At 37.0% G+C, this 19683-nt stretch overlaps 1 protein-coding gene across 2 annotated transcripts in view; it reads right to left on the bottom strand.

Moving 5' to 3' along the window:
• cplx1 (complexin 1) overlaps positions 1 to 19683 on the bottom strand; it is a 123940-nt gene that overhangs the window by 19292 nt on the left and 84965 nt on the right. For both annotated transcript variants that reach the window (XM_031900202.1, NM_001102793.1), the window contains 1 exon segment: positions 17307 to 17482. In XM_031900202.1, coding sequence (XP_031756062.1) covers positions 17307 to 17482 — 176 coding nt within the window.

Raw genomic sequence — 19683 nt, 5'->3', positions numbered from 1 at the left:
AAATTTGTTGCTTTTGCTGCATTGCAACATATTTTCCAACTACTGTCAGGAAAACTGTGTTCATATATAGAAATGTCAGAACATTCCATATCATACAAATGTAACAGGTTCTTCTGCATTATTACCCTTAAAGTAAAGTATTTTGAATCAATGAACACCATTATATATGGAATCGAAAACTGACTGTGAGACATGCTGTGACCTGAGATTGTCATCTTAGTGAGTGACAAAAAGAAATCCAGTAATACTGCTATAATCCTCAGCGAGCTTTAGCAACCAGAAGTAGAGGACAAACAATCATTTGTTCAGCCTATTCATGGTAAACTACTTATTGCAATTATTTAGCAATCAGAAATAATATAGCCATTATGTGAAACAGAAAGCTCAAACCCCAATAAGGTGTGTTGAAACCCCAGCCACAAATGTTGTAAGATTGTTTGAGTGCATTTAAACCAAAGTACTTCACTTTAGGTCACCCTTTTTAAGGTAACTGAGGTTAAAAACAGTTATTATTGATATTACTTTTCTTATTGGTATTACTGGGATACTCAGATTATACTATACTTTTTATTGTGATGGACTCTATAAATTAAAGAAGATGCTATGTAGCACAACAAATTAACATTCTGTACCAAAGTCTGGTATATACCTTGTGCTTCTTGAACAGCCAGGCTTCCTTGGCATCAAATAAAAATGAACTTTGAATATAGAAAAATAGTCATTATAAAGCCAGATACTATGCAGTATATCCTGATGTTTAAATGGGGAAACCTCAAAGAGTGATGTTTTCTAGACTTTAATATGAGATGTTTGCAGTCTTCTCTAAAAATGATTGCCAGCATGTATAGTAGGTATACTGGGATGTATTGGAGTAAATAATGGTACTATACTTCTTATTTGCATCAAAGGTGAAACACACTTATCAATCTGAGAGTATGTGAACATATATTCAATTCTATAAAATTGAGTGAGAGTAACAGGGACTGTAAGCATTGTTAGTGAGGAAAGCTAAGGCTTATGGCACAGGACAAAGCTGTTGAGCTTAGGCAGAAAATAGTGGTTAAAATTAACTTATCCATCTTAGTTTTTATTCATTTCTATGGGAAAATGACATGTGCTATTAGTATTAAGCTTTGCTGTGTTATCATTGCCCTGATTCTAAGATGTAAATATTATTACTGCTCATCCTGATATATGGTAGTTCATTCTTAACTTATTTTTATACAGAGAACCATGCAGCAACAGGTTTATCTAGAAAGATAACCAATAGCAATAGGGAAGAGGCACTTAAAATCATCTACATATACTGTATATTCTTCATGCTCTTGCCCTTGAGGTTACTTCTGTCTTAACAGGATAAAAAAAAAGTTGATACAGAAGAGTGGATGTAAAACAAATTGTTCGATTTTGGTTGATGACCCTGCATGCCCTGTTATTTACTGTCACTAGGGATATCTTTCTTCACTTACTTTGCCGTGCTATCTGATAAAACCTCAGCATACAGCTAAAGCAAAATAATTTGCTGTGCTTGCCTTCAGGTATTCTTTATTTGGCTGACCTTGTGTAACACCATTGGCTATAGCCTTCATGAAGGACACATCAAAGCTTAACTTTCAAATCTCAATGGAAAGCAAAGGGAAAGAAGAAGCTCAGTGCTTGTAATAGTTTTGACCTTAAGGTTATTAAAGGAAAGTTAGTATAGTGTGCCTGTCACAAGCAAACTGTAAACAGAAATTGCTAAGATGCCAGCATTCTTAGCAGGACACCAGCCCAGAGCATGAGTTGTTTAGAGCGCGGAATCTATTGGTCATGGAAACAATCTAAAATCTAAAAGTCTAAGGTTCAGACAACACAGTTATACATATGTACAAGAAGGGTGGATGGAAAATATGATATATATATATATTTATATATAAACTAGAGGTATTTACTCTTCCTTTTACATAGAACACAGCCTATCTGTATGTCCTAATATACTTTATGTAGTATATAGAAAATATACACACAGGGGATTTGAATAATGATTTATTCTCAAACTTTTTAAACATGGGACCAGTTCATGGACACTCAGACTGTTGGGGGGCCAGACTGTAGTCCTCAAACTACACCCCCCCACATCCTCAAACTACATCCCACTACCTGCTGCTGCGTCTTCCTGCTCCCTGTTCCCCCACTCCCTGCTGTGGCCTCCCGCTTCCCTGATCCCCACTGTGTCCTCCGGCTTCCTCCATCCCCCACTCCCCGATGTGTCCTCCAGCTCCCCTCTCCCTCGCTGCGCCCTCCGGCTCCCTACTCCGGGTAAATTACCTTGGGCTGTAGTTTGAGATTTGAGGTTTAGACCCTTGCTAGGGTCCTTGTAATCAGAACTGGGTCTGGATGTTTTTTTTTTTTTTTGCAATTGAATTAATTTTGCTGGAAGTTAACATAACATTGTCTTATTATTAGTCTTATTATTAAAGGAAAACTTTCAAATTAACATGTATGTATTTAAAAAATACAGTGGAGAAGGTGAGGTAACATGAGTTTCTCTGGTTCACAGTTTGCCAACTGACTCCTGAAAGTGGCCACACATTGACTGGCATAAGGGCTGTCTGATCGATCTTCCCATTTCACATTATACAGTTTGAACAGACAAGGAGCAATAAGAGATATAAATAAACCTAAACGAAAATGGGCAATATGATCCCTAATGTACTAAATCAGTGTATAAGAAACTAAATCCCAAATAACGCTGTGCTCAAATCAAGTAGAAACTATGCGTACCAATTGAACAATTGAGGTCCGGGTGTAAAGACCCCGAACCTATCGCCAGTACAGCACAACGAACCCGTAGCTGAGGGGAAGATACAAAATCAGCGAAAGTGAACACCAAGCGCTCCAGACTCCAAGGGTCTTTAAAAGCAGGTCTTTATTAATTCATTAAAAAACATTGAAAAACGTGGCACGCGCACAAAATGCGTCAGGAGTTTTGTTTTTTAATGAATTAATAAAGACCTGCTTTTAAAGACCCTTGGGGGCACATTTACTAACCCACGAACGGGTCGAAATGAGTCCGATTGTGTTTTTTTCGTAATGATCGGTATTTTGCGATTTTTTCGTATTTTTGCAATTTTTTCGGCTTCTTTACGAATTTTTCGTTACCAATACGATTTTTGCGTAAAAACGCGAGTTTTTCGTAGCCATTACGAAAGTTGCGAAAAATCTGGCGATTTTTCGTAGCGTTAAAACTTGCACAAAAAGTTGCGCTTTTTTTGTAGCGTTAAAACTTACGCGAAACTTTGCACCATTTAAGTTTTAACGCTACGAAAAAGGCGCAACTTGTCGCGTAAGTTTTAACGCTACGAAAAAAGCGCAACTTTTTACGCAACTTTCGTAATGGCTACGAAAAACTCGCGTTTTTACGCAAAAATCGTATTGGTAATGAAAAATTCGTAAAGAAGCCGAAAAGATCGCAACAAATACGAAAAAGTCGCAAAATGTTCGTTTTCAAGTCGGAACTTTTCCAATTCGGGTCGGATTCGTGGGTTAGTAAATCAGCCCCTTGGAGTCCGGAGCGCTTGGTGTTCACTTTCGCTGATTTTGCAATAAGAGATATGATTTGTTTCTTATTCAAGGCTTTCTGAGGACACAAGATACAATCCAATTCCATGACTTAATTGGTTGTGGTGCCTCTAACAAATCCAACCATAACCATAGGATGTTTGTTGGTTATTGGCAATATGCTCCCTTGTGTCTTGAGAAAGAACATTGGTTTCAAATCCATCACTCTGTATGCAGTATTGCTGACTAATGGCTGTAGTGTCTTTTATGTACTTTTCCAAATAATGAATACATTTTACTTTTTAGATTGTAATTCATCTTTGATTCCTAATGAATGGGAATGCTTTAATTTGAGGTATTTTGATTATAATCTGACTATATACTCTGATTATACTCAAACTAATTTTTGTCATATTTGTTTTCATTACTCTTATGTTTGGGATTTTGCTGCACCTGTAAATATTGTCTTAACAGAACATAAATAACAGATTGTGTTGGTATTTCTGACACCAATGATTCACAGAGTTGAGATATGAGGCTTTCAGCCCTATCTTCAGACAATGTTATCCAGAAGAAAAGGAAACAGTAGGGCATTCAATTTTAAAAGCCATCAGTTTCTATTCATTCCTAACAATAGGAAAAGCAGCAGTAGGAGATTTCTTAAGAATGAAAAATAAAGTAATTGATCCAAAGAATGCTTTTTACATACTGTAGATTTCTAACTCTCAGAATAAGAGATATGGGAAGATGTTTTACAAAATTCACATAAAGCCACGCTGCACAAAACATGGCCTGTTTTAAAGGAGAAGCTGGGGTAGAGGGTTAAGGTCAGTTTTACCATTCTACAGTGAACTAAAAAAAACCTACATTTCTTTTTTTTTTTATTTTACTGCTTTTTTTACTGAAAGACTGTATGAGTAAACATTAACTTTGGCTTTCTATGTGAAAATTGATATTTAATATCTTAAATCTAGTTTTTGCATGTTTTATACTTCCGTATGTGTTAAAAGTTAGGGCTCATTTATGCCCGCAAGTTCAGTGCCCACAATTTTGCAGCAGGCAGTTGCACGTAAAACTACTTTCATTAAAGATACGTGTGTGAAAATGTGCTCCTTGCACTTCCTGTAGTTGTTCTTGGCGCTGCTACAGTATGTCCTTCCTACCTTGCATTTCGAATCAAGCGTTGCTGCGCCTAATCACACAGGGGAACCCTGGACACCTCCTGACCATGTGGTAGTTCCAGGGTTCGCTTCATGCCCAACATCAATAGGTGCAGCACACTGAGTATGAGGTGTCACATGGCAAACACCAGAAATGACTCCAAGTGCAATTGCATCCACTTTGTGGCAAATGTGTGTGCAGTTGTGGTCATTTTGACAGATAGGTCAATAAAGTAATTATGGGCACAACAGAACAACTGTGAGAATAAATGATCTCTTGCTGTATATTGCATTTACCATTTCAGGGGTGGAGTCCTACTAGCATTGATGTTGCAAGGTGACACAATAAAGTACATATTTGCACTTGCTTCGTTGTACCAGTAATTACTTTTTGTTCACTTATTGGAAGGGTTCTGGTTCCTTTTACACTAAGCACCAAACTTCTACTCTAAAAGAGGCACAATAATTGTTTGTGATAAAAAAAAGAACATGTTTCATTTTACATTAGTATTCTTCTACCTTTTCATAAAATATATTTACAAAAAGGTGCTTTATTTGTTCTGGACCTTCACAGAACAGTGATTAAGCACTGGTTAAAAAACGGTCACCAAAGCTATGTATCTGCACCTAAAATGGTTACTTTTCTTTTATTAAATCTATCCCAGGCTGCTAAAAGTCAAAATGGACACTCATAAACCAATAAAATGCATCTACAGAACATGCTAAAGCACAGTTGAATATATAAACAGGGATTAGTTATTATTTCCAAATACCTCCCCTAGAAATGGAATATTATTTTCTAGGATTCTGTAAGAAATACTGTTTGAAAGATGACTACACTTCCTATTTTCTGCAGTACATTTCTGTAGTACAGTGGTACAATTTTCTGTTATATTAAGCCCTGCAGGTTTAATTGTATAATACACACTAAAAAGTTTTTTTCTCTGTATTTCTCTGCATTAGAAAAAAAATATTTTGTTTTTTTGCAGGAATTCCAATAACAGAAATTTTAACTGTAACGAGAAAGTACATTTTGAGGGCATAGAAGATAGAATCAGTCAATTTATCAGATGAAATGAATAAAAAGGTTTCCAGGCACTGAGTGCATTATTTTGTACTGCAGAAAGAATTCGTTTCTCAGACCCATAAAAAATGCAGTTACAATCCCAGTTTCCTAATGTTATCTACACAGTTATATTTGCTTTTGATCAAATGTGGTACATAAATCATGGGAAGATGCCTGGGCTACAGATAAGGAATTTTAGGGTCTAATTGCTACCCTTTAAATCTACACTAGCGAACTTCTCTGCAATGAATTGCAAATACTGTATAGCTGCAGCCCTTGGCAAGTATAGTTTCATGACCTATTACTAGAGGCTACAAAATGTCCAGTGTTGTTTATATCAAGTGCCAATAACAAGTGCACACATTTTTATTCTTTATTGCAGTTTGGCAGTTTTATCTTTAGTTCTAGAATGTGCATCGCATACTTGGGAACACACACAAAACTGAGGTGTCAAAATCTACATTATTTTTATTATGTTTATGGTAAGTTAAAAAAGGAACCAAGAACATCTTTTTAATTTCATTTGGAATAAGAATACAAATTGATCTGCAACAGCCTCTTGAAACAATATTTCATTCTGATGATACTTTGATTTACACTTCTATTTATTATCTTTAAACCTTATGGCACTTGTTACCCTAAGGGGCTGATTTACTAACCCACGAATCCGAATCCGAATGGGAAAAATTCCGATTGGAAAACTAACATTTTGCAACTTTTTCGTATTTTTTGCGATTTTTTCGTCATCGCGACTTTTTCATAGCCGTTACGATTTGCTAGTATCTTGTCGCGACTTTTTCGTATTGAGCGCTCGTAAACTGCAGGCAAAACTTTCAGGCTTAGCATGATTTTGGAAGCCTCCCATGGAATCCAAAACTTTCATACTCGGCGCGATGGCTACGAAAAAGTCGCGACAATTTGCGCAAGTCGTAACGCTACGAAAAAGTCGCGACAATTTCCGAAAAAGGCGTACCGGCTACGAAAACGTCGCAACAATTTCCAAAAAAATCGCAAAATACCGATCATTACGAAAAAAACGCATTCGGACGCTTTTCGGACGTTCGTGGATTAGTAAATGTGCCCCTAAGGGTGAATACACATGGAGCTACTACTAGCAGCTATTTGTTGGGGCTACTTAAATAGACAATGCTGGTCATTTACAGAAAACAGTCTCTACATGTGTTTTAGCAGAGGCAATTCTCAGTATTGTCTATGGAAGGGTATTTTCTGGTGTTCAGTAGCCATGAAAAAGTAGCTGCTACTAGTAACTTTGTGTGTCTTCACCCTAGCAAATAATTGCAATCCTTTTATATCATGATAGTTGACCAAAATAAACTTTATCTCAACTATATAAGTTATATAAATCTTGTTTCCTTCAGTCACGGAATGAAGTCACAGCAAGCAGAAGGCGCCATTTTATGGACACTGTTATTAAAGATAGTTTTGTAATCTTGTGTATTTGCCACTTAGGAGATATCTAGGAATTGCTGACAAAAAGTGAAAGAATTTGTAATTAAAATCTGAGCCTGCGGCATAGAGGCAGGGCAGGCAATATATTATTGACAGCTCAGATTTTTAAATATATTCATTACAGGTATGTTTGATTTTATAAAAAAAGAATTTGGGTTTTATGTTTAATTGCAAAGGACTTTATACAGCTTTTTACGTGTGGGTGACAGGTCCCCTTTAATACTGGTAAGAATGGCCCAATGGAACACGGCTTGCAAAACAGATTAGCAAGTATAGTTGTTTGCTTCATTAAAAAAGCATCCTAAATTCTGCCTATTGTAGTTCATTTAGAACAGAGATTGTAAAGTTGAGATTCCCCCCATTTCTAATATATTCTCCCTTTTTATAACATATCCCCTCTGCTCCCAAAGGAATTTTGGGAATTTTGGTAAATTTTGCTTTTCATTTAAAGAGTTCTTAACTAAACAGTGAACTCCTCCACACACCATGTTGTAGAAGAAAAGGCATTTGATCTGTGAACCATCATATAGTATAGACATTTGAATCAAATTCCCTGGGCCACATGAGAATGTAGATGAACTATATTATTATTTAATGCTGCTATCAGTTTGCTTTATAAAACACTTTAATTACAATAAAGCAGAATTGCTATCTATGCCTTAGGCAAGGCGCTGTAATCTGTTCAAATTATATACTAAACTGGCTAATATTGCCCTGTCTTAGAGACCCATTAAATATTCACACAGTTATAGGAGCATTCATAATGCAAATAATAAGCTTCAAACAAATATGTTTCATTTGTTCCTAATAATATACTGTTAATATAGTTAATGTACTGTTAACTATAGAAGCTATATGCAATGTTGTCATTTATAGCCATGACAGTTTAATGATCCCATGATATTGAAATAAATGTAACTATTTTCAGTATTGCACGTGTCACATGCACTACAAAATAAAGTTGCATGGCAGCAATAAGATGCAAATTACAGCTATACTATAAATGTTCACTAGCATGTACAGCCAATGACACAAAGAGGTTGCCAGTGAGCAAATTAGTAACACTGAAATGTGTGACATGAAATATAGCAACACTTTAGGTACATATATGCCTGCTGGCAGAAGAGAATCAAACAACTGTACAGAGACTTTTTTACTCTTTGCCTCTGGACACAATGTGTGACCTCACATAACATTTTCTGATGGAGATGCATTCTACAGCTGCTCAAATATCTGTTTTATTCAGGACAAGAAAAAAAGCATTTTCATGATATCAGATACTACATGTTTCACCCTAGGTGTCAGCGAATATAGTCAATTTACTTTAGTCTGGGCTACACAAGTCTGTCCATCATAGAGGGCTTTGCAATACTGATGTACTGTCAGTGTAACCTCATGGACTGTGTTAAGCCATCTAAGCACATATGCTTTGGCACATAGGTTTCACCCTTTTTATTAAGTCTTGGCAAGAAATAGGGATAGTGAAAAATGTAAATTGCTGATAAGCATCTGCTACTTATTCTGCTACAGCCTCCCCTTCTTTTGTGTGGGCTAGGTTTCTCCATTCATTCTTCTTTTTTTCTGATTACCAGACCTTGTGCTGTCAGTACAGCCAGACTGCAGCTGTCACTAGACTTACACAATGAATGCATACAAAACTAAAAAGGTTTCATCATAATCAAAGAAAAATTAAATCATTGTCAACTCTGGAATGAAAATATCATCAAAAAGCTAAAAACTTTTCATAAACCTTTTAGTCAGTTATTGACAAGTAGGAACAAGTTGGAAAATGCTGATTATTTTTTATTTTGCTTTTTGCCAAGAACATGTTGTTCAGCTTCTAGTGGAAATACTGTAATTGAGTTTAGATTTTTTCGTGGAATGGATTGGACGTTCTTTATGGACTGAAGATTAGAAAAATAGTCAAAACTGAATTCCAAAAAAATGGATTACAAATTGAATGTTTTTAAATAAAGTAGGAAAAGTAGGATAGAAAAACGGAAAACCTTGCTTCATCTAAATAGATCATTTGTATATAAATATACTTTTTTAGTAGTATGTGCTATTGCGTACTCCTGAATAGAAAATTGCCATTTTAAAAATTAAGGGCTACCGCCTGGGATCATAGGATTCATAGTGGACACAAGCAAACCAAGGCACACATATATGATTGTGTTCCTACACACTCTGGAAATAAAATCATTAAGTTTGCGGATGATACTACGGTGATCGGACTTATCTCTGGAAAAGAGAGTGAGATGGACTACAGGGATGAAGTGGAACGGCTGTCAGATTGGTGTAAAGACAATAACCTGCTCCTGAACATTGAAAAAACCAAGGAAGTGGTCATTGATTTTAGGTAAAAAAAGACCAACGTTGAACCACTCACCATTGATAAAATGCAGGTGGAGAGGGTTTCAGTGTTTAAATTCCTAGGAATGGAGTTGGAGGATGATCTGACATGGAGTGTAAACACTAAGGGGCTGATTTACTTACCCACGAACGGGTCGAATGGAGTCCGATTGCGTTTTTTTCGTAATGATCGGTACTTTGCGATTTTTTCGTATGTTTTGCGATTTTTTCGGATTCTTTACGAACTTTTCGTTACCAATACGATTTTTGCGTAAAAACGCGAGTTTTCCTATCCATTACGAAAGTTGCGTAAAAAGTTGCGCATTTTGCGTAGCGTTAAAACTTACGCGAAAAGTTGCGCATTTTTCGTAGCGTTAAGTTTTAACGCTACGAAAAATGCGCAACTTTTTACGCAACTTTCGTAATGGATACGAAAAACTCGCGTTTTTACGCAAAAATCGTATTGGTAACGAAAAATTCGTACAGAATCCGAAAAAATCGCAAAACATACGAAAAAGTCGCAAAATGTTCGTTTTCAAGTCGGAACTTTTCCAATTCGGGTCGGATTCGTGGGTTAGTAAATCAGCCCCTAAGGGGCTGTTAAAGAAAGCGCAGCAAAGACTGTACTTTCTGAGAGTTCTGAGGAAAAACCATCTACCTAAAAATCTTCTTCTTGCCTTTTATCACTGTTCCATTGAGAGCATACTTACGTATGGACTATGTGTGTGGTTCGGTGCCTGCACCTCCAAAGAGGTTAAGGCACTTCAGAGGGTTGTTAGATCTGCAGAGAAGATAATTGATTGTCCGCTCCCAACCCTGGAACACATTTACATCTCCCGTTGCCGTAAAAAAGCTCTGGGCATTGCACACGACCCGACTCACCCTGGCCACTGTCTCTTCCAGCTCTTGCCATCAGGGAAGAGATATAGAGCATTTAAAGCCAGAACTAATCGTCTGAGAGACAGCTTTTATCCAAGAGCAATTATGGCTTTAAATATGTAACAGTAGACTGATATTATCTTTTACTATGCCACTGCTTTGAGTTGTTGCTTGCTTCTTTTAAATCTCGTTGTTTACTATGTGACAATGACAATAAAGATATATTCTAATATATGCTAGGCCACATCAGCCAATTATTGGACAGAGATCTGCCTTTTGCTTCCACACTGTCATGTGATCTCCGAGGGAGCGCACAGTCTGTCACTAAATGGTGGATCAAGGGAAATAATGTAAAAGGGCAATATTTACTGATATATATACTCCAGTTTGGTAAGATTCTTTAATTGGTCACTTAGTAACATAGTAAGTTAGGTTGAAAAAAGACATACATCCATCAAGTTCAACCATAATGCCTATATATAACCTGCATAACTACTAGTTGATCCAGAGGAAGGCAAAAAAAAACCCATCTGAAGCCTCTCTAATTTGCTGCAGAGGGGAAAAAATTCTTTCCTGACTTCAAGATGGCAATCGGACCAATCCCTGGATCAACTTGTACTAAGAGCTATCTCCCATAACCCTGTATTCCCTCACTTGCTAAAAAGCCATCTAACCCCTTCTTAAAGCTAACTTAACATAATGTAAACTATCTGTTGGTTACCTATTCATTCGGGGGGTATAGTTTTCCTTTAAACACTTTAATTAGCACTTTAATTAGCGCATATATATATATATATATATATATATATACTGTATATTATACAGAAATGTTAAGATTAGAAGTGAACTTATAAATAGCATTACCATAGATTTATATGGCTCAGGCTGCAGATCTCTCCCTACTCTCTGGACATCATTCTGGGTAGCTTCCCTATTCTTCAGACACAGAAGGAGAAGCCCTATGCCCCTCTCTCCATCTCTATCCCTGAACCAGCACGAAAAAAAAACATTAACCCCCCCAAACCTACTCTAAATGTGCTAAGGAATGCAGGAAGCTAACTTCTGGTATGAATCAAACAATCACCACATCACCTTTTTTTGCTTTGTCCTATACATAAATGGTAATGTTATTATATTAAAATGTGAAAATAAATGTGTTTGAAAATAGCTACCTACTGATGAGATATTTTTGCAAAACAAATTTGAAAAAATATATTTTGCATTGTTATTTTATATGCAAGCTGCAATTGACTATAGTAGAATAATAATATTATTATAATAAAATATATAATTACAGTAGACATCATCTGTATACAGAATTGAATTATACAAAAGCATAGCAATATCACATTGCAGCAAAGCTCTTCTCTATATTTAATGAACCCTATATTTATTTTCTGCTGGAACTGTATCTCATGTCAGCTGAACTATAAAGGAAAATTATTATTTTATTTAACATAAATTGATGAAAAGGCTAATGGCAGAAAAAGCTGATGTACTGTACAAAATAAATTAAAAACAGCATGTAATACTCAAAATGAAATATGTTTCAATTAGCATTGCACTAAAGTTGCAGAATAAAAATATCAATTTACATTTAGATAAGGTATTGCATTGTTTGTTATCAAAATGTTTCTGTCACATTTCTCTGGATGAAAAGTTCATATGAATTTTTTAAGGGTTTCTACTGTAGAAACAATTTATTCTTTTAATCTTATTATTATGTACTGTATGGAAAATATTTTGCCACAATATCCAATGACCTAAATCATAACTAGTTTAATAAACAGCATCATTCAGATGTCTTTTTTACAAAGCAACTTATAATTATATTCTATTTGAAAATCTACTTAAAATTTGAATTGTAGCTCCAAAAGCTCCAATCTGAAACAGATACAATCAGACACGCAAGATGAGTGCACTAAGGCACTTATTGTAGAGCAGGGGTCCTCAAACTTTTTAAACAGGGGGCCAGTTCACGGTCCCTCAGACTGTTGGGCTATAGTTAGTCATCAAACTAACTGGCTGCTACTTGTCTGCCTCAGCATTGTCCCCGGCCCCAGTGCGTCATTTCACCCGACGCTAATGACACTGGGATAAAGCTGAGGCAGGCAGGTAGTAGCCAGGGGTGAGGACGCAGCAAAGGCAGGGGCCAGGTAAATGACCTTGGGGGCCATATCCGGCCTGCGGGACATAGTTTGAGAGAGAGTATTGGGCCCCCTCCAGGATAGTAATAAGCCCTGTTGTGTCTTTATTACATAACCCCATGTTAGAGTTCTGGAATATCTAGAAAAACCTAAGTTAGGCTAGGTTAATATCAGTCAGGTTAAGGCCTGAAAGGACAATACTAGTGGTTCAAAACCATACACAGGCAGGAAGTTGGTATCCATCATAGAATGTTCACTGCCATCAGAAAACCAAAAAACATAAAATCGGTCCAGCTTCTTCAAAAAACTGTGCAAAAGTGAGTGTTAAAACATAGTGTGAACATATATACCGCACAGTGGCGTAGCGAGGGGGGTGCCGAGGGGGCCATGGCCCCGGGCGGCGTATCAGAAGGGGCGGCGGCGGCTCCTTCTCTCTTACAGGCAACAGGCGCTTTTATAAGGTTGCGCCCGTGCGTATGACGTCACACGTCAGCGACGAGGCGCAACCTTATAGAAGCGCCTGTTGCCTGTAAGAGAGAAGGAGCCGCCGCCGATGGTCTGTTGGGGGTATGTACTATGGGGGAAATTGGGGGCACTGTGTGGGGGCTACTGTCTATGGGGAAATTGGGGCACTTTCCATGGGGGGGGCCAGGTCTTTGTGGGGTATTGTGTATGGGGGCACTTCCTATTGGGGGCACTGTGTATGGGGCAATTGGGGCTCTGTGTATGAGGGCACTTTCTATTGGGGGGCAAGATCTTTGAGGGGTATTGTCTATGGGGACACTGTGTATGGGGCAATTGGGGCACTGTGTATGGGGGCACTTCCTATTGGGGGCACTTTGTATGGGGCAATTGGGGGCACTGTTTATGGGGCACTTTCTATTGGGGGAACTGTGTATGGGGCAATTGGGGCACTGTGTATGGGGGCACTTTCTGTGGGGGGGGCAAGGTCTTTGGGGGGTACTGTCTATGGGGGAACTGTGTATGGGGAAATTGGGGCACTGTGTATGGGGGCACTTCCTATTGGGGGCACTGTCTAAGGGCAATTGGGGGCACTGTGTGGAGGGGGCTGTCTATGGGGACACTGTGTATGGGGCAATTGGAGGCACTGTCTATGGGGAAATTGGGGCACTTTCTATGGGCAATTGGAGGCAATGTGTGTGGGGGGCACTGTGTATGGGGCAATTGGGGGCACTGTGTATGGGGGTACTGTCTATGGGGCAGTTGTATGGGGGGACCGTGGCCAGAATAACGTTAGGGGGGCCTGGCCAGCATAGTGTTAGGGGGCACTGTGGTAGGGTGACCCTAATACTTTTTATGTCTGTGTGTCCTGTACTGATGGGAGGGGCCCCATGATTTCTGATGGCGGCCCTGCCACCATGGGCAGCCACGGACGCACAGCTGAATCCACTTTTGACAATTATGACATGCGCACCGCATTTCAAATTCAATCAAAAAAAAAAAAAATTTAATGCTGCTTTTTTTATTTTGTCTATTTTTTTAAGAATAACTAAATAGAGGGGCGGCAAATTTCCGGTCGGCCCCAGGCGACAAAAGCCCACGCTACGCCACTGATACCGCATGATAGATAGTGGTCCAAAAGAACGTAAATTTAGTGCTGGTGGGTAACTGACTAAAACACCAGCTACTTTGCCCATATTGACTTCTAGTTAACTCTGAGACACTTAAAGGGTTCCTGTTATATATGTATGACTTAAATTGCTATCAACTGAGGGCACATTCAATGTTTCAGATAGTATTTCAATTATCTTTATCAGATATGTTGAAATATTACCTCAAATAGTAGTTGCCTGTTCCATTGATATACAATACAAAGGAGCAACTCCCCTTTCTTTTCTATGATAAGGGGAGACTTAAATTGCTCTCCTGGGCTTCAGATTATTTTTTTTATTTTGGGTAAGTAAAACAAAATGGTATAGGTATTCTCTTGGAAGAGTCTTTCTGCATACTGACTTGAAAATGTGGACACTCACATTATAAATTGGCTACTATACTTTCCTGGGATTAATATACTGCACAGCAAATGTATTAAGCCTGTCAAACAATAGTAATGAATACATGTATTAATATAATAAATATTCATGGGATATATTGATAAATGATTCACCAAGTCAAATATGTTTTAATTAACTACAAAAGGCCAGTACATTGTATTTTAGGAAATTAAATTAAAGTAAAATCCATTTTTTTAATAACGGAAGCTGTAAAGGATATCTAAATGAACTATTCTTCAGCAATAATAATACATTGTTGAAGGATTTCCTGCTTAGCATATACACTGATGCCCTAAACTAGCACCTCTAACAAAAGTCCTATGTCCTTAGTTTATTACTGGTATTTTATTCTATTTGCACATTATGATTTTTCTTATTTAGTATTAATGTCTGTTCTAATTACACATTTTAACAAGTTCTAAAAAAATCATATTACACTTTACACTAGTGATATAAACTATATTTTGTAGCTTTCAGTTTCATGGCATAGACAGTCATTTAGAAGTAGAATTAATTTTTGAGAAGCCCACAGAAGTAGCTCTTGTGCATTTTCTGTTGTCTTTGACAAGGAGATTTAATCATTTCTCTCTTTCCTAGTCACATCTCCAGTATTGGGCAGCATAAGTGTTAATCAATCTCCATAGAGTGGCAAAAACAGAAATGTAAATAAGCCAAAATCAATGAGGTTCTGTAAGCATGGCGTTATTTTTCTTAGTCAATGTCAAAGAAAATGCATTTTTAAAAGTAAGCAAAATCAATCTTGCCAGACTTATTAGGGCTCATTTATCAACAATGGACAAATCTGGATTTGGGTAGTAACCTATAGCAAACAACCAGTGATTAGCTTTATTCAGCCAGCTGTTGGTTGAAAAAAGAAAGCAACATTTTATTAGTTGTTGCCAAGGTACAGATCTGCCCAATGTTTGTAAATAACTTCGTAAAGTTGGTACACAACAGCAGCTTACAGTAGATCTGACTGATGGCTGTTTCATTCACATAACAACTTTTTAAAGGAATAGTAACACCAAAAAATGTAACTATTTGAAGGTATTTAAAATATAATGTACTGTTGCCCTGCACTAATAATAGGTGTGTGTTTACATTAGAAACCCTACAATATTTTATATAAATAAACTGCTGTATAGCCACGGGGGGCAGCCATTTAAGCTGGAAAAAGGGTTCATAGAAGATAACAGATAAGCCCTGTAGAATACAATGGCGTTTTATTTGTTTTCGCTATATAACTTGCCACTTTTCTCCAGTTTGAATGGCTGCCCCCATGGCTATACAGCAGCATTGTTTATATAAACTATAGTAGTCTTTCTGAAGCAAGTACACAACTTTTACCAGTGCAGGGCAGCAGTACATTCATTACATTGACTTCAGTTTTTGTTGTTACTATTTTCCTTAAACAATTACAATAAACCCAGAAACAGCCATAGATAATCTTTCCAGCAAAAAAAATGAAAGTTCATAGGGGAAATATAACCTGTTATACAAAAGATAAGGTACATCGTTTTATACTATTTTTTCTTATGGAATCTCCTGCCATGAAGCAGTCCTTACAACAGGTTACTATGTACAAGACCAGGTATGGCTTGGCAAGTGGATTAAAAGTGGTGATGAGATTTGTATTTGAATAGTATCTGGTCAGGCACAATAAGCACATTCATGGCTCACTGAAATGTGCAAAATATATACATAATTTTAAGTTTGTTGTTTAAAATAATATTCCTCTTTCAGTGGCATACTGCTCTGCACTGCTCCCCCCCCCCCCCCCCCACAAGAATATCTTCAGAGGGGCCCAGCACAGAGTAGAAATCCATACCTGTTCCCCTTCCTCCCACTCACTTACATATAAATCCCTGCCTGCTCTCCTACCTGAGAGCCAGTGGGAAGTCCAGATTTATATGCAACAATAGAGGAAACAGAACCTGCAGTCGAGTCCACCCTGTGCCTTCGGCCCCCTATACTTCTTAAACCGAATATGACTGGTTTATTGTGCTAATATATAAGTATATAAAATATACTGTCACCTCAGACTGATATAGTGGTTTTCATTTGCAAAATACCATTGTACAGACTTTATAGAAGTTCATTAACCTATCTGATTTTGAATAGTTTCTGACCCCTGCCATACATTGATGGATACAGATTAAAGGTTTATAAAGAATGGCCTTTGTAGTTACTCAAGACAAGAGCAACCACAATGCTTTACTGTGCATTTTATAAAGAGAACCAGCCCGGCCATAATTAGCTGTAGAACTGAAATTATTAAATTTAATGAGCGTTCATAGCATTTTTTAAAAGAGAAAAACGATTTGATTCAGGAAAACAAGAAACCTCATACATATACTATTAAATGTACTTAACTAATATCATTGTATTTGATCTCACAAATGCATGACTATGTTTGTTACATCTTTATGAATGCCAAGCTTAAATTCTCATACTTATTAATAGGGATGCACCTAATCCAGGATTCATTTCATGATTTGGCCAAAATTCGGCCTTTTTAGCTTTTTGCATATGCAAATTAGGGTTTGGATTCGGTTCGGTATTCGGCCAAATCTTTCAAGAAGGATTTGGGGTTCAACCAAATCCAAAAAAAGTGGATTCAGTGCATCCCTACTTATTACTATGTCTTTATATTCAACAAAAGAACTTCTGTGCTTACCTTGTCCCGAATACCTTGTCTCATTATTTCTCTTTCAGCCTCCATCTTTGCATATTTTGCTTTCCTTTCGTCTTCCTGCTGACGGAGGGCCTCTTGTGCTTCCTCCATTTTCTTTTGGGCATCTGGATCCTTTTCTTCATCACCACCAAGCATCTTCCCCATGTCTTTTGTAGCACCTAAAAAAATATCAGGTGTATTCAGTACTCAGCTCTATGTTTATAATTTACTCTGATTTTTATGGTTCTTCTATAAGGTTTTGCTCAATTTTTTGCTGCCCCAAGGTATAAACGGCGTATTTTTTTATGGGTATGCAGAATTAAATATGCCTAAATATTTAGCAGTGCTGTATTCAAAGGGTTAAATGCAGGTTTGTGTGCTTTGAACCAGAGCACAGAGGCCTGCAGCAATTTGTAAACATTAGCAGTTGATTTTGGCCTTTTTTTGCACTTTGCACACTGCATTCTGTTGTGTAAATGACCTCTAGTACATAAGCTAGCAATACATTATAACAGACCTAAAAGGGGAGAATTGGTTCTGGTATCTGCCAAGTGCTTTCTTTCACTTCTCATTTCTTTCCTGTGTTTGTAATAATTCTCAAGTAATTCTACATCTGGCCAGCAATTGCGAAATTATAGGCTTCAAAAGAGAATCTTTCCTTAAAGTCTATTTGATTGCTTCTATTCACATGACACCTGTGCAGAGATTAAGAGTATTTACTTGAAAACCCCAGGTCAGGCACTTCACATGTTGTTCAGGTTTGCAATATTTATTGTGTACATCGATTTTTTTTTATTTAGGAACTCTAGAATAAGAAAAGTATTATTTTAAGCCAGTGTCAAGTGATTCCATACATTTTAAAATTAGTGAAAGACAAATCACCACCCAAATACCACCATTACGAATTACCACCCATTTCACTCATAATGCACAGTTTGGCAGTTTTATACTTTTTTGACACCATGATTAAACTTATAATAATAATAAATAATAATAATAAATTACTATTCAGCTTTTTCAGCGACAACATGGGTTTTTGTTGCATAGTTACATAGATAATTGAGGTTGGGAAAAAAAGACAGTAGTCTATCAAGTTCTACCCTTCCAACTTATTTTTTTAAAGAGGCATGATACATTTCCCTCTGCTAGCAATGTATTTTATTATTGGCTAGACTAGCTCAATATTCATTTGCAGACTGCATATTTGTACCCTATACAATATTCTTTATACCTTTTACATGAATCTATGGTAATTGTTCTATTGCTCCACTTTGATATTCTATACTATATATCCTATAGGATGAAGTGGGTTTAACACAACATTCCCTCAATGTAACAACAAACCAAATCTAAGTGACAAATTAAAATTACTGAGCCAAATAAAGGGTCTGCAATGCTCCAATCCAATATTCTATAGAGGGGGGTCACACTATTAAATGGCTATTGAATTTAATGCATGGATTAATTGATATATAAAAGACAAGTCAAAGCATTTTAAGAGCACTGAGAGCTATACCTATACACATAAGCTCTTCCCCATACCTAAAGTATAGGAAAACACACAACAAACCCTTGAATGTTTTGTTGTTCATCTAAAGAGTTATGCAGAAGAATTCAAATTGAGTGAAAATGATGATTTCATTTGCTGGGGGATGAGTGCTGGCAACATAAGTATACATTATAGTGGATTTACCAGTGAGTAGACGTGAGTAGGAGTAATTTAATCCAGAGTGTTGTAAATGTAGGCTTTGGCACATGCAGCAGTTTGATCACTGCTATTTGTGGGGACTCTTTTTTATGTACTGTGTTAGGTACCAGATGAATTGCTGCAGATCCTATTCATGTAAATGGGAAGTAATCCAGGCAAAGTAAGATGTGATCAAAATATTGCATGTGGCATAGCTTGTGTTTCTAAAAATGTACTTTGAAAAGGCCTGATATATATGCTTCAATAGACATAATTACTTCTAGTTTATGTAGTCATTTACTTTAAATAACTAGTCCACTGAAGCATATACACAGTATTAGTTGCTGTACATCTTATTCCAGTGTTGGCTGGTTGTATTTTTTTTAACCTTTGTTAGGAACACTTAAATCTGAATCGTAATGGAACTGTGCTAATAAAAAGTGAAGGAAATAAAAAGCAAAAAGAAGAAAGCATCAAATTGCTGCTTTTAACAGTCAAGCCCATTCAGTAGAATGGATAAAAAAAATCACTTATCTAGAGACTCAAGCTGTTGTCTATGCAATAATAGGTAACCTTTGCACTTTTTAGCTTCCCTACCCTAATATTATGCTTTTTAAACATAGATGTTCTGATAATTTGTATAAAAACATGCTGTTTTGTTAGAACTGCATGTGTTTGTAGCTATTTAACAAT

The sequence above is a fragment of the Xenopus tropicalis genome, chromosome 1, assembly GCF_000004195.4.
Source record: "Xenopus tropicalis strain Nigerian chromosome 1, UCB_Xtro_10.0, whole genome shotgun sequence".
Taxonomy (NCBI): domain Eukaryota; kingdom Metazoa; phylum Chordata; class Amphibia; order Anura; family Pipidae; genus Xenopus; species Xenopus tropicalis.
Note: the sequence above shows the minus strand (reverse complement) of the source record. Positions and strands in the feature narration are given on the sequence as shown.